We start from the raw sequence: 14,877 nt of genomic DNA, 5'->3' as shown, positions 1-14,877 counted from the left end.
CTGGGAAAAGGTATTTAACACGGAAGTACACTTCAAAGAGCTTAACTTAAAATTATTCCACAGAATGCTGGTAGGCTATATCCTTCAAACACCCCCCCCCCCCCTTCTCTCAGCACACAAACAAATTAACTCAAATAACAAAACCCACATTTCTTTTTTCAAAGCAAACCCAGCAATCTTCATTAAAAACACAGCAATTAGTCTAATTCGTTAACGTCTCTTGCTAATCACCAACCTGGCTCGTAATGAGGAGCCTCCAGAAAGGTTCCCCCCTCCAGAAAGAAAGTTAAAAACACAAGTAATTAAAAGGCATTGTAATTAACGCGACTTACTACATTTAATTTGTTAACAGCAACGAGGGAAGTGTGTGTGCACGCACGCGTGTGTTTGTGACACAGTATGAAAGGAAGGGACTTAAGAGGGAAAGCTTTGTTTTCTCACCCCCCCCTCCTCTGTCCCTCCTTTTAGAATCAGTGCTGCCGTCTCCTGAATAATACATTCCCAGAGACTATGATTACTCAGAAAAGGATGAATCAAGGATTGTGTGTGTGTGTGTGTGTGTGTGTGTGTGTGTGTGTGTGTGTGTGTGTGTGTGTGTGTGTGTGTGTGTGTGTGTGTGTGTGTGTGTGTGTGTGTGTGTGTGTGTGTGTGTGTGTGTGTGTGTGTGTGTGTGTGTGTGTATGTGTGTATGTGTGTGTGTGTGTGTGTGTATGTATGTGTGTGCCAGCTAGCAGGTTATCCAGGGTTGAGACTGGGAGCAGAGATTGTGAGATGAAAAGTCATGAAGTCTTTTTTTCTATCCTAGAAGTCTGTTCAGATTTGTTTGATGTGGGGCAAAATGTGTTCTTTTCCCTTCGCATAGAGGAGAGGGAGATGAGAGGTAGATGGGTTGAAAGTAGAGTGGACCAGGAAAGAACATGCTTTTGGCCACTACCTGACCTAATACTTGGGGATGGTGAACACCAACTCCTTACTAATCTGGTGTGAGTGAGTGAGCGAGTGAGCGAGTGAGTGAAAGTGTGGGCGTGCGTGTGTGGATGGCAGTGTAGTATAATTCATAATGAACATGGAAAATGTTTTGGAATAGTGTCGTCTAAAATCTAAAAACACCAACACACAAAGGGAACTCTGTAGCTCCAATATGTGTGTCATCTTCATAACCAGGACAGTGTATGTGCCACAGTCCTCCAGCGGGGCTTTTAGCGACATCATGCCAATTTCACCGCCGCAGCAGACTGGCTCAAAGTCATCTATTTGATTCGATTTTAATTACATATCTCTCAATGGAGAGGGAAAAACGTCCCCTTTTCATGATTTCATGTTTAATTCCTGTGTCTATCATTTCTCTCTTTTTCGCTCTATCCCTTTCTTCATGTCTCTCTCTCGGTCTTACCCAACTGATTACCAGTCTCTGTCTCCCCTGGGATATTTCTCCCATTTACTCCCTTAACATTCCATTCCCTCGCTCCCCAGTGCCGTGCACTCTTTCTCTCTTGACCCTCCTCTACCTCCATCTTTCTCTGTCTGTAATCTCTCATTCGTACTAGCACTCCGTCTCTCTCTCCCTCCCTCTCCTAGTCACCTTTGTCATTCCCGCTCTTTCCATACTCCACAACCCCTTTCACACTCTCCCCATCTCGCAGTCTTCCTCCCTCGCTCTCTCTCCCTGTATCTCTCTCCTTATCCCTCTCCCCCCCCCTCTTTCCCTCTCATCCCCCCCTCTCCCTTTTTCCCTCTCTCTCTCTGTCTGGCTCAGTAGTCCTGTCTGCCCTGTGGCTGGCTGAGTGGCTGGGCCTCCTGTGGGAGTCAGTGGGTGTGCTCAGGGGTGTAATCCTTCCTGACAGAGACAATGCTGAGGTGGAGGAGAGGGGGAGAGAGAGGAGAGGCAGGCTACAGTTACTGTCCGTCTACAGCGGCCCTCTTTAGCCTAACACAGGTTAGAGTGGATAACTGATAACTAAGACAGCTAACTGATAACTAAGACAGCTAACTGATAACTAAAGCAGCTAAATGATAACAAAAAACGGCTAACCACTAAGCAATGGCAGCTCAATCCGCTCTCTTTCCTTTCTACCAGGCTCACTTCTACACCTCATAGGCTACGCAGATAGGCTAGCCCAACCCACCCTAACACAGGCGGAGCGTACCGTCGAAGGAGAACCTTTGGTTGTGGTACTCACTTTCCAGGTTCTTGATGATTATATAGCAAAGCCCAACCCAACCACACCCCAACCTAAGCGAACCGCACCTTCTGTGAAGCAGCTTGGGGTGGTTCGTGCTCTCTGGGTCCTAACCCTCTATCCCCCCACTGCTACACAGATAGACCAGCCCAACACAACACAACCCAATGGTGGACCGTACCTTCTCAACAGTAGCTTGGGGTGGTTCTTGCTCTCCAGGTTCTTGTCAATTAGGTCTGAGAGGAGCTGCTTTAACACCCCTGTGGCGTACTCCATCTCACCCTGGAGCGCAGTCATGACCAGCGACGCCACGTTGCCGCGGTCTCTCATGGAGAAAGAGCGTTGTGCTTCTAGCGTGCGGATGAAGGTCAAGAGGAAGTGCTTCTTGGTGAGCAGCTGGCCGAACAGGGTGAGAGCCTTCTCCACATTGGCCTGAACCTATCAGAGAGAGGGGGCAGAGCAGTCTTTGAGGTACAAAAGACCCAATATCACAGACGCCTGGTCGCGCACACAGGCACAAACTTGCACACACACTCTCCATGGAGCTGTATGAATCAAACAACTACAACCCCCCCCCATTAGACCACCAGGTTATTTTGAAAGCAGCCAGTGGTGGCTGGTTGTCTTGTAGGAAGGAGAAACCTGGTAGCGTGACGAGAAATTTTATTGGCGCACCACAGTTGAGGCTAATCGCATCTGGGATACAAATGAAAATCCAATGCTAGGCGCCAGACAGATGTGCAATACAGTTCATAGCTAGTAGATATGCCGTCTGTCACGCTCCTCTCTCTCCTCACCCCTCAGAGCTGATAACGTACAATACATGCACCATCCAGAAAATGCATCTTCTTATAAGTCTATGTATGTATGCACAGTTGAGGTTGGAAGTTTACATACACCTCAGCCAAATACATTTAAACTCAGTTTTTCACAATTCCTGACAAAATTCCCTGTCTTAGGTCAGTTAGGATCACCACTTTATTTCAAGAATGTGAAATGTCAGAATAATAGTAGAGAGAATGATTTATTTCAGCTTGTATTTCTTTCATCACATTCCCAGTGGGTCAGAAGTTTACATACAGTACCTTGCGAAAGTATTCGGCCCCCTTGAGCTTTGACCTTTTGACACATTTCAGGCTTCAAACAAAGATATAAAACTGTATTTTTTTGTGAAGAATCAACAACAAGTGGGACACAATCATGAAGTGGAACGACATTTATTGGATATTTCAAACTTTTTTAACAAATCAAAAACTGAAAAATTGGGCGTGCAAAATTATTCAGCCCCTTTACTTTCAGTGCAGCAAACTCTCTCCAGAAGTTCAGTGAGGATCTCTGAATGATCCAATGTTGACCTAAATGACTAATGATGATAAATACAATCCCCCTGTGTGTAATCAAGTCTCCGTATAAATGCTCCTGCACTGTGATAGTCTCAGAGGTCCGTTAAAAGCGCAGAGAGCATCATGAAGAACAAGGAACACACCAGGCAGGTCCGAGATACTGTTGTGAAGAAGTTTAAAGCCGGATTTGGATACAAAAAGATTTCCCAAGCTTTAAACATCCCAATGAGCACTGTGCAAGCGATAATATTGAAATGGAAGGAGTATCAGACCACTGCAAATCTACCAAGACCTGGCCGTCCCTCTAAACTTTCAGCTCATACAAGGAGAAGACTGATCAGAGATGCAGCCAAGAGGCCCATGATCACTCTGGATGAACTGCAGAGATCTACAGCTGAGGTGGGAGACTCTGTCCATAGGACAACAATCAGTTGTATATTGCACAAATCTGGCCTTTATGGAAGAGTGGCAAGAAGAAAGCCATTTCTTAAAGATATCCATAAAAAGTGTCGTTTAAAGTTTGCCACAAGCCACCTGGGAGACACACCAAACATGTGGAAGAAGGTGCTCTGGTCAGATGAAACCAAAATTGAACTTTTTGGTAACAATTCAAAACGTTATGTTTGGTGTAAAAGCAACACAGCTCATCACCCTGAACACACCATACCCACTGTCAAACATGGTGGTGGCAGCATCATGGTTTGGGCATGCTTTTCTTCAGCAGGGACAGAGAAGATGGTTAAAATTGATGGGAAGATGGATGGAGCCAAATACAGGACCATTCTGGAAGAAAACCTGATGGAGTCTGCAAAAGACCTGAGACTGGGACGGAGATTTGTCTTCCAACAAGACAATGATACAAAACATAAAGCAAAATCTACAATGGAATGGTTCAAAAATAAACATATCCAGGTGTTAGAATGGCCAAGTCAAAGTCCAGACCTGAATCTAATTGAGAATCTGTGGAAAGAACTGAAAACTGCTGTTCACAAATGTTCTCCATCCATTCAACCTCACTGAGCTCGAGCTGTTTTGCAAGGAGGAATGGGAAAACATTTCAGTCTCTCGATGTGCGAAAACTGATAGGGACATACCCCAAGCAACTTACAGCTGTAATCGCAGCAAAAGGTGGCGCTACAAAGTATTAACTTAAGGGGGCTGAATAATTTTGCACGCCAAATTTTTCAGTTTTTGATTTGTTAAAAAAGTTCGAAATATCCAATAAATGTCGTTCCACGTCATGATTGTGTCCCACTTGTTGTTGATTCTTCACAAAAAATACAGTTTTATATCTTTATGTTTGAAGCCTGAAATGTGGCAAAAGGTCGCAAAGTTCAAGGGGGCCGAATACTTTCGCAAGGCACTGTACACTCAATTAGTATTTGGTAGCATTGCCTTTAAATTGTTCAACTTGGTCAAACGTTTCAGGTAGCCTTCCACAAGCTTCCCTCAACAAGTTGAGTGAATTTTGGCCCATTCCTCCTGACAGAGCTTGTGTGACTGAGTCAGGTTTGTAGGCCTCCTTGCTCACACATGCTTTTTCAGTTCTGCCCACAAATTTTCTATAGGATTGAGGTCAGGGCTTTGTGATGGCCACTCCAATATCTTGACTTTGTTGTTCTTAAGCCATTTTGCCACAACCTGGGGTGATTGGGGTCATTGTCCTTTTGAAAGACACATTTGCGACCAAGCTTTAACTTCCTGACTGATATCTTGAGACATTGCTTCAATATATCCCCATCATTTTCCTACCTCATGATGCCATCTATTTTGTGAAGTGCACCAGTTCCACCTGCAGCAAAGCACCCCCACAACATGATGCTGCCACCCTCGTGCTTCATGCTTGGGATGGTGTTCTTCGGCTTTCAAGCCTCCCCCTTTTTTCTCCAAACCAAACAATGATCATTATATCCAAACAGTTCTATTTCTGTTTCGTCAGACCAGACCACTGAAATTGTGATACAGCGAGGTATAAGTGAAATGATCGGTCTTTAAACAATTGTTGGAAAAATGACTTGTGTCATGCACAAAGTGGATGTCCTAACTGACTTGCCAAAACTATAGTTTGTTAACAAGAAATATGTGGAGTGGTTGAAAAACGAGTTTTAATGACTCCAACCTAAGTGTATGTAAACTTCCGACTTCAACTGTGCGTGTGTGTGTGTGTGTGCTCGTGATAGCATTTTAATAGGTTATAGGCCATGCTATCTTGACCTGACGATGCAATGTGGCGCAGTTGAATAATCGATACGTAACCTCTCTTGGGTGGCGAAATAATGGAATAGAATGGAAGAGTGTTACATTGAATGTGCGAGCCCTGTTTCTCAAACTCTGGACATGCTCTGGCCATCTATCAGTCTCAACGTTTCCAGAGTATTAGAAAGGTCTCCGGGCCCGTATTCACAGTGTTCCAGTGTAGGAGTGCTGATCAAGCGCTTATTAGACCATAATAGGTCTATCAGATTCTATTAGGATCAGGAGGACCTGATCCTAGATCAGCATTGCTATGGGGTTACCATGTTTTGAGTACAAGCCCCCCCCCCCCCCACGAGAATGAAATCACCCCTAAGAGTCCATGCAAAATTGGAACCCTGGGCGTTACTGACCCGTACCTCCATCTCCTTGAGCACGGGGTGGTCCTCGATACCGGGGAAGAGGACCCTCATGGCATAGGTTCTGTAGTCTAGAAAGGGGATGCCAGCTCCGTCCAGCTCCTGGGTCAGCTCGTGGATGTCTGTCTGCAGCTCCGCAAAGGCTTAGGAGAGAGAAGGGAGGGAGGAGTAGAGAGGCACAATGATAGTTAATCTATTGTTAATGTACGTACAGAATGGCATTGACCGTTTTAACATTGGTCATGCGTTAAATATGTGTCAGTGTTGTTGTAGGATAAAAGCGAAACATTATGGACTGATTTTACGTGAACTCGGGTAGAGTAGAGAGTACACCAAGAGCTGGAAGAAATATGGACACACACCTACGCAAACACACATTTCACCTCTCTCTCTACCGCAGAGCTCCACACGCAGCAGAGTGGCCGCATGATACATCTTAGTGTGCCCCACTGTTCATACACATTCTGCTCTCTACATGAGTGTCCTGTGACCCATTGTAGGTCCCCTCCATTTCAGTGGCATCTGAAGTCGGTGGCCATGAAGTGCTTTGAAAGGCTGGTCATGGCTCACATCATCATCATCCCAGAAACCCTGGACCCACTCCAATTCACATACCGTCCCAACAGATCCACAGATGACGCATTCTCCATCGCACTCCACACGGCCCTTTCCCATCTGGACAAAAGGAACACCTATGTGAAAATGCTGTTCATTGACTACAGCTCGGTGTTCAACACCATAGTGCCCACGAAGCTCATCACTAAGCTCGACCCCTCCCTGTGCAACTGGGTACTGGACTTCCTGACGGGCCGCCCCCAGGTGGTGAGGGTAGGCAACAACATCTCCACCCCGCTGATCCTCAACACTGGGGCCCCACAAGGGTGCGTTCTGAGCCCTCTCCTGTACTCCCTGTTCACCCACGACTGCGCGGCAACGCACGCCTCCAACTCAATCATCAAGTTCGCGGACGACACAACAGTGGTAGGCTTGATTACCAACAACGACGAGACGGCCTACAGGGAGGAGGTGAGGGCCCTCGGAGTGTGGTGTCAGGACAATAACCTCACACTCAACGTCAACAAAACTAAGGAGATGATTGTGGACTTCAGGAAACAGCAGATGGAACACCCCCCTATCCACATCGATGGAACAGTAGTGGAGAGGGTAGTAAGTTTTAAGTTCCTCGGCATACACATCACAGACAAACTGAATTGGTCCACTCACACAGACAGCATCGTGAAGAAGGCGCAGCAGCAGGCTGAAGAAATTTGGCTTGTCACCAAAAGCACTCACAAACTTCTACAGATGCACAATCGAGAGCATCCTGGCGGGCTGTATCACCGCCTGGTACGGCAACAGCTCCGCCCACAACCGTAAGGCTCTCCAGAGGGTAGTGAGGTCTGCACAACGCATCACCGGGGGCAAACTACCTGCCCTCCTGGACAACTACACCACCCGATGTTACAGGAAGGCCACAAAGATCATCAAGAACAACACCCACCCGAGCCACTGCCTGTTCACCCCGCTATCATCCAGAAGGCGAGGTCAGTACAGGTGCATCAAAGCTGGGTCCGAGAGACTGAAAAACAGCTTCTATCTCAAGGCCATCAGACTGTTAAACAGCAACCACTAACATTGAGTGGCTGCTGCCAACACACCGAGTCAACTCCAGCCACTTCAATAATGGGAATTGATGGGAAAGGATGTAAAATATATCACTAGCCACTTTAAAGAATGCTACCTAATATAATGTTTCCATACCCTACATTATTCATCTCATATGTATACGTATATACTGTACTCTATCATCTACTGCATCCTTATGTAATACATGTATCACTAGCCACTTTAACTATGCCACTTTGTTTACATACTCATCTCATGTGTATATACTGTACTCGATACCATCTACTGTATCTTGCCTATGCTGCTCTGCACCATCACTCATTCATATCTTTATGTACATATTCTTTATCCCCTTACACTGTTTATAAGAAATTAGTTTTGGAATTGTTAGTTAGATTACTTGTTGGTTATTACTGCATTGTCAGAACTAGAAGCACAAGCATTTCGCTACACTCGCATTAACATCTGCTAACCATGTGTATGTGACAAATAAAACATTTGATTTGATTTAAGCTAAGGACCCTGGGACTAAACACCTCCCTCTGCAACTGGATCCAGGACATCCTGACAGGCCACCCCCAGGTGGTATGGGTAGGCAACAACCAACACTGGGGACAATCAGGGGGTGCATGCTTAGTCCCCTACTGTACTCCCTGTTCACCCACAACTGCATGGGCAAGCACGACTCCAACACCATCAATAAGTTTGCTGACAACAAAACAGTAGTAGGCCTGATCACCGGCAACGATGAGACAGCCTATAAGGAGGTCGTCAGAGACCTGGTAGTGTGGTTTCAGGACAACAACACTCCCTCAATGTGAGCAAGACAAAGGAGCTGGTCGTGGACTACAGGAAAAGGTGAGCCGAACAAGCCCCCGCTAATATTGACAGGGCTGTCGTGGAGCTGGTCGAGAGTTTCAAGTTCCTTGGTTTCCACATCACCAACAAACTATCATGGTCCGAACACACCAAGACAGTCGTGAAGAGGGCACGACAACACCTATTCCCCCTCAGGAGACTGAAAAGATTTGGCATGGGTCCCCAGATCCTCAAAAAGTTATACAGCTGCACCATCGAGAGTATCCTGACCGACTGCATCAAAGCCTGGTATGGCAACTGCTCGGCATCTGACAGTAAGGCGCTACAGAGGGTAATGCGTACTGCCCAGTACATCACTGGGGCCAAGCTTCCTGCCATCCAGAATCTCTATATTAGGCGGTGTCAGAGGAAGTCCCCAAAACATTGTCAGAGTGTCCAGTCACCCAAGTCATAGAATGTTCTCTCTGCTACCGCACAGCACACGGTACCAGAGGGCCAAGTCTAGGTCCAAAAGGCTCCTGACAGGCTTCTACCCCCAAGCCATAAGACTGCTGAACACTTAATAAAATGGCCAACGGACTTTTTACATGGACACCCTGCCCTTTGTTGTTGTCACTTCACCTCGACTAACTTGTTCCACCGCACATTGACTTGGAACCGGCACCCTCTGTATATAGCCTCGTTACTGACATTTTGTTGTGTTACTTTTCATCTTATTTTGTTTACTTTGTAAATATTTTCTTAAGCATTTCACGGTTGTATTCGGCGCATGTGAGAACTCTTGTGTGAATAATCTCTCCGTCTCTTGTCGTGTCATCTTGACTAAAGAAACCCCACAAACAAATCAGGAAATAAACAGTCTGATCGATCTCTCGCTCACATATCGTTTTTCTCTGTCCTTCTTTATCCACCTCCCTGTGACCCCCCCCCCCCCACCCCCCCATCGCTCTCTATCCATCTTACCCTCTCTATGTCCTTTGATCCATCTCTCCTTATGCCCTTTTCTCCGTTTCTGTGTCCCCTCATCTCTCTCTATCCATTTCTACCTGTACCTCCCTTTCACATACCCTCCTTCCCTCTATCCATCTCTCGGTTGCTTTATCACACCCTGCCTCTTGTCCCTCTATCCATTCGCACCTGTATCTCCCCCTCTCGCTATCCATCTCTCCCTTCTCTGTGACTCTATCCATCTCTCCAGTCTCTGGGGCTCTATCCATCTCTCCCTATGCACCTTTGCCTATCTCTCCCTGTCGCTCTCCATCCATCTGTGGTGACTGTGGGGGACAGACAAGGTGGTGACCCCTGGATGGACAGTGTGGCGAAGACGGCGGCCAATCGGTGTCTGTTGCCATGTGGCGCTGGGCAGAGATGGCCATTGTGATGACAGGGACCACAGCCCGGTCTCCTGCACTCTGTGTTTTTTAACTGTACAATGCATTGTTACTAAGAATGCTTCATATCACACCAGTCTTGCCAGCCTGGGTACCAGTCGGTTTAGCTGACATTACACTCGGGTCATTCTTTGGCAATGACACAGAGTATAAGGAGTGGAATGTTAGATAAACAGACCGGTACCCAGGCTACAGTCTCGCTATCTTGTGAAAATATTTAAGCATGGGATGGGCTACTTCTAGGTTCTCTAAACTGCAGAGCAGATGCTGCAGTATGATTCCCCTTATGGCGCATTCAAATCTACACACTATCCAAATCTCTCACTCGCTCTCTCTCACTCTCCTTACGGAATCCTCAAACCTCTCTCTTCTCTCGCGCTCCCATTCTCTCCATCTCTCTTTAAGGAAGCCTAAAATCAAGTCTACTCTATTTCCACTCTCTCCCAAAAACAGATAGACAGACAGTATCATTGGCCTCCCACCAGATCAGGAGTGTTGCCAAATGAACAAATGTTAATGTGAGAGCACGCGTTGCAGACACCCTCCCCCCCTCTCCCGCCCTCTCTTTCCTTCCTTCCCTTCCTCTCTCTCTCTCTCTCTCTCTCTCTCTCTCCCCAGCTCTTCCACCCCCTTTTCATCTCTCTCTCTCCATCTACCATTCTCTCTCCCTCCCTCCCTCCCTCCCTTCCTAAAACAGAAAGGCCATCCAAGCAGACCTCGCATTGGGGAGGAACCCAACATCTGGCGCCGGGCGGCGGAGCCCCGATCAAAGTGTTCTTCTGGATGGGTACCAAGAGCAAGCAGCACCCAGTGGGAGGGCCATTTTGTGTGTGTGTGTGTGTGTGTGTTTTTGGATGGAGAGGAAGTACATGGATATTGAGCTTGTCCTGCTCTGCCTCTAGAACGCCACTCTCCTATTTCGATTCATTTTGTATTCTCCTCAGGAAGACCACGATTCAGCGACTGTTCGTGTGCTGGGCTGGAACAGATGTCTGCACCACCAGTGCAGTAGCCCCTCAAGTCGCGAGAAACCTGGCCTACTTTTTGTTGATTGACAGCTGTTGCTTAGCCTCCTCGTCCTGAATAGGTCAAAAAAGTTGAATTTAATTGAATTTAATGTAATTGATTGACAGGTGTGGCTTACCTTCCTTGCACTCCAGCGCCACCCGGGACTCCAGGTTGTCCATTTGGAGCTGCAGGCGTTTCAGCGTGCGGTCGGCATCCCGCGACTTCCTCTTGTAGGCGATGAGCACGGCGATGATGACCAATAGGAGCAGGCCGCCGCCCCCTCCGATGCCGATGATGGCGGGCAGGGTAAGCAGGCTGTCAGAGTAGATCTGGATGGTACCGGGGGAGTACTCAAAGCCCCCAACGCGCACCTTGGGGAGGGGGGGGGGACACACACGGTTTTAGATTCTTCATAGGACAATACCTTTAAAACACATTTCAACACAGTCATAAGGTGCATTAGATGTAATTTAGCAGAAATAGACACACACACACCACAGGACTTCCAGCTCTTTGTCGCTGCTATTTCCATCTAGTTATCCATTACCTCCCAAACCTCTCTCAGTGAGGAGCTGTTAAAGGGAAATGTCAATATTTTTCAACTTCATTTTCAGCATTTCCAGCACCACCATCAACATATGTAATAAAAAAGATTGAGTGTTTCTGTTTTGTAGTAAAAAAATAGAGAAAGATAAGTGTTTCCAATGACATCATCGGTGTGCATTGTGTGATGTTAACTAATTATGAGTAGGCATTGGAGACACTTATCTTTATATTTTTTACTACAAAACAGAAACGCGCAAATGTTTTAAATTATTATTTTTTTGTGTATTTTTGTATTTTTGAAAAAACATACGTTGACGTTGGGGATTATAAATACGTAGTACATTTTTGAAATGTCCATTTAACAGCCGTAATTTGCACAGGCAGACCCCAACAAGCCATATAGAGTCTCTCTCACACACCAGTGTCTGTCACACATGCTAGTGATACGTTCCCCAGCGAGAAAACCAAAAACGTCACTCAAACAGAAGTGGGGAAACTAACAGTCACTGACCAACAACCAAAACAGCTGGGGGTTTAGGAGGGGTTTTGAAAGACACTCTTGAGGGTGTCCAACAACAGGAACCTAAAAGACACACACCATGAGCCCCTCTAAGACGAGGAAAACAAAAGACAAACCCACACCAAACAAAGACAGGAAACAAACCAAAAAAAGGTGGAGCAAACTAAATATGGGAAATCAGACAAAGAAAATGTTTTTCGAGATATCAAATAGGGAGCGCCAACTAAAAGGTGTTGACCCTCCACTTCTCTCAAGACAACAAGGGCACTGGGCCAGCCACTCTTAAATAGCACCTGGGCCAGCACAAGTGAAACACCTTCACACTAACAAGATGGCAACCAGCACAGGTGCAACACAATACTGATTAATGAGTCGACACCAATCGGTGCGCCCTACGTGCTGATGAGCACAAGTCCAACCTCAAAACAGAAATTGACAAACCAACGCCTGTAACACTAGCGCTACACTACAAAGCTGGTGCATGTGTGTGACAGCGCGTGAGCATATTCCAAACCTAGTTGAATACGTTTCTTGTCGCCATGCCCGGGCTAGAAGACCTTCGCACAGTATGAATGACACAAGCCCTAGTTTCAACGACACTGAACAAAAATATAAAACGCAACATGTAAAGTGTTGTTCCCATGTTTCACAAGCTGAAATAGAAGATCCCAGAAATGTTCCACATGCAAAAAATAGTATTTCTCTCAAATGTTGTGCACAAATTTGTTTACAACCCTGTTAGTGAGCATTTCTCATTTGCCAAAATAATTCATCCACCTGAAAGGTGTGGCATATCAAGAAGCCGATTCAGGAAAAGCATTGATAATTACACACCTGCACCATGTCCGAGGGACGATAAAAGGCCACTCTAAAATGTGTAATTTTGTCACACACCACAATGCCACCAATGCCTCAAGTTTTGAAGGAGCGTGCAATTGGCCTGCTGACTGCAGGCAGGAATGTCCACCAGAGCTGATGCCAGAGAATTTCCCTACCATAAGCCGCCTCCAACATTGTTTTAGAGCATTTGGCAGTACGTCCAACTGGCATCACAACCGCAGACCACGTGTAACCACTTTACAGCCCAGGACCTCCACATCCGGCTTCTTCACCTGCGGGATCGTCTGAGACCAGCCACCCAGACAGCTGATGAAACTGTTGGTCTGCACAACCTCTCACAGGGTCACGACCTGACTGCCGTTCAGCGCCGTAACCGAATTCGAAGGTGAGCGTTTGCCCCGCTGATAGCCACTGGCCCGCTGGAGAAGTGTGCTCTTCACAAATGAATCCCTCTTTCGACTGTGACGGGCAGATGGCAGACAGCGTGTATGGCATCGCGTGGGCAAGTGGTTTGCTGATGTCGACGTTATAAACAGAGCGCCCCATGGTGGCGGTGGGGTTATGGTACGGGCAGGTATAAGCTACGGACAAAGAACACAATTGCATTTGATCGATGGACAGAGATACCGTAACAAGATCCTGAGGCCCGTTGTCGTGCCGTTCATCCGCCACCATCAACTCATGTTTCGCAAGGATCTGTACACAATTCCTGGAAGCTGAAAATGTCCCAGTTCTTCCATGGCCTGCATACTCACCAGACATGTCACCCATTGAGTATGCTTGGGTTGCTCTGGATCGACGTGTACAACAGCGCGTTCCAGTTTCCGACAATATCCAGCAACCTTGCACAGCCATTGAAGAGGAGTGGGACAACATCCACAGGCTACAATCAACAGCCTGATACAACTCTGTGTGAAGGAGATGTGTTGTGCTGCATAAGGCAAATGGTGGTCACACCAGATACGGACTGGTTTTCTGATCCATGTCCCTTCCTTTAAAAAACAAAAAGTTCTCTGTGACCAACAGATGCATATCTGTATTCCCAGTTTTGTGAAATCCATAGAGTAGGGCCTAATACATTTATTTAAATTGACAGATATCCTTTTGTGAACTGTATCTCAGTAAAATCTTCGAAATTGTTGCATGTTGCATTTATATTTTTGCTCAGTGTAAAATTACTTTCAAAAACTAGGCTACTAAGATGCAGCTCCAATTCCTATCCTTGTCACAACATTGTGGTAATCAGTGCAGAAGAAAAGGAGACGAGGGGAGTCTAGAAAAAACATGATGTGCATTGAGATACACCCTTGGTAACCCTTTCAAACCAAGTAGGCCTTGAATTGTAATTTGCCGGCCAACAATCGATCAAACCACCACATGCAACCGAGGGACTGAAAATATAGACATGGACCTCGTTGGCCATGCGTCATTTACTGGGCTGCATTGGATACCAATGTCTACGCAAATCCCTGCAGAAATCGTCAGCCAAATTAAAAAGAATTGAATTCATCAAGTTGCCGTGCCTATGAACACAGTCAACGTTACGCACCGGAAGCCTCAATGTGTGTGGATTTGTATGCGAACGGAAAAAAGAACAACGCAATGGAGAGAGAGCGGTCGTCCAAAAGAAGAGTAGAAGAGACGGCGAGAATGAAATGGTCCATCCTTCTGATGCTCTCTCCATCCTCTTCTACTCTTCCTTTGAACCTAATCCAGGCAAGAGGAAAAGAGGAAGGAATAGAGGGATGGGGATATGGACATGACAAAAGAGGAGACCGGACTGTCATGTGATATTGAAAGAGTATAGAACAGAAAGAGGATGTAAAGCGAGACAAACAAGACGAGCGAAAAACCAGAGAGATGAAACGTGATTGCGACACAAGTGCGATCCAATGACGCACAAGACGACACACAGCACAGCCCAAACCAAAGGCGAAGAGGCATCAGTAGAATACTTACGGTGACTTTGTGTTCTCCGGTGTGGTTGGGCCA

General features: G+C 46.4%; 1 protein-coding gene across 1 annotated transcript in view; it reads right to left on the bottom strand.

Moving 5' to 3' along the window:
* The window catches only part of LOC135539624 (plexin-A1-like), a 284,575-nt gene that overhangs the window by 18,971 nt on the left and 250,727 nt on the right, over positions 1 to 14,877 (bottom strand). Inside the window, 4 exon segments of the mRNA XM_064965616.1 lie at positions 2,362 to 2,618; positions 6,136 to 6,278; positions 11,116 to 11,350; positions 14,845 to 14,877. The exon segment at positions 14,845 to 14,877 is cut by the window's right edge and continues 111 nt beyond it. Of these exon segments, the coding sequence (XP_064821688.1) occupies positions 2,362 to 2,618; positions 6,136 to 6,278; positions 11,116 to 11,350; positions 14,845 to 14,877 (668 nt within the window).

This window comes from Oncorhynchus masou, chromosome 5 (assembly GCF_036934945.1).
Source record: "Oncorhynchus masou masou isolate Uvic2021 chromosome 5, UVic_Omas_1.1, whole genome shotgun sequence".
Taxonomy (NCBI): Eukaryota; Metazoa; Chordata; class Actinopteri; order Salmoniformes; family Salmonidae; genus Oncorhynchus; species Oncorhynchus masou.
This window is presented reverse-complemented; position numbering and strand designations above follow the sequence as displayed.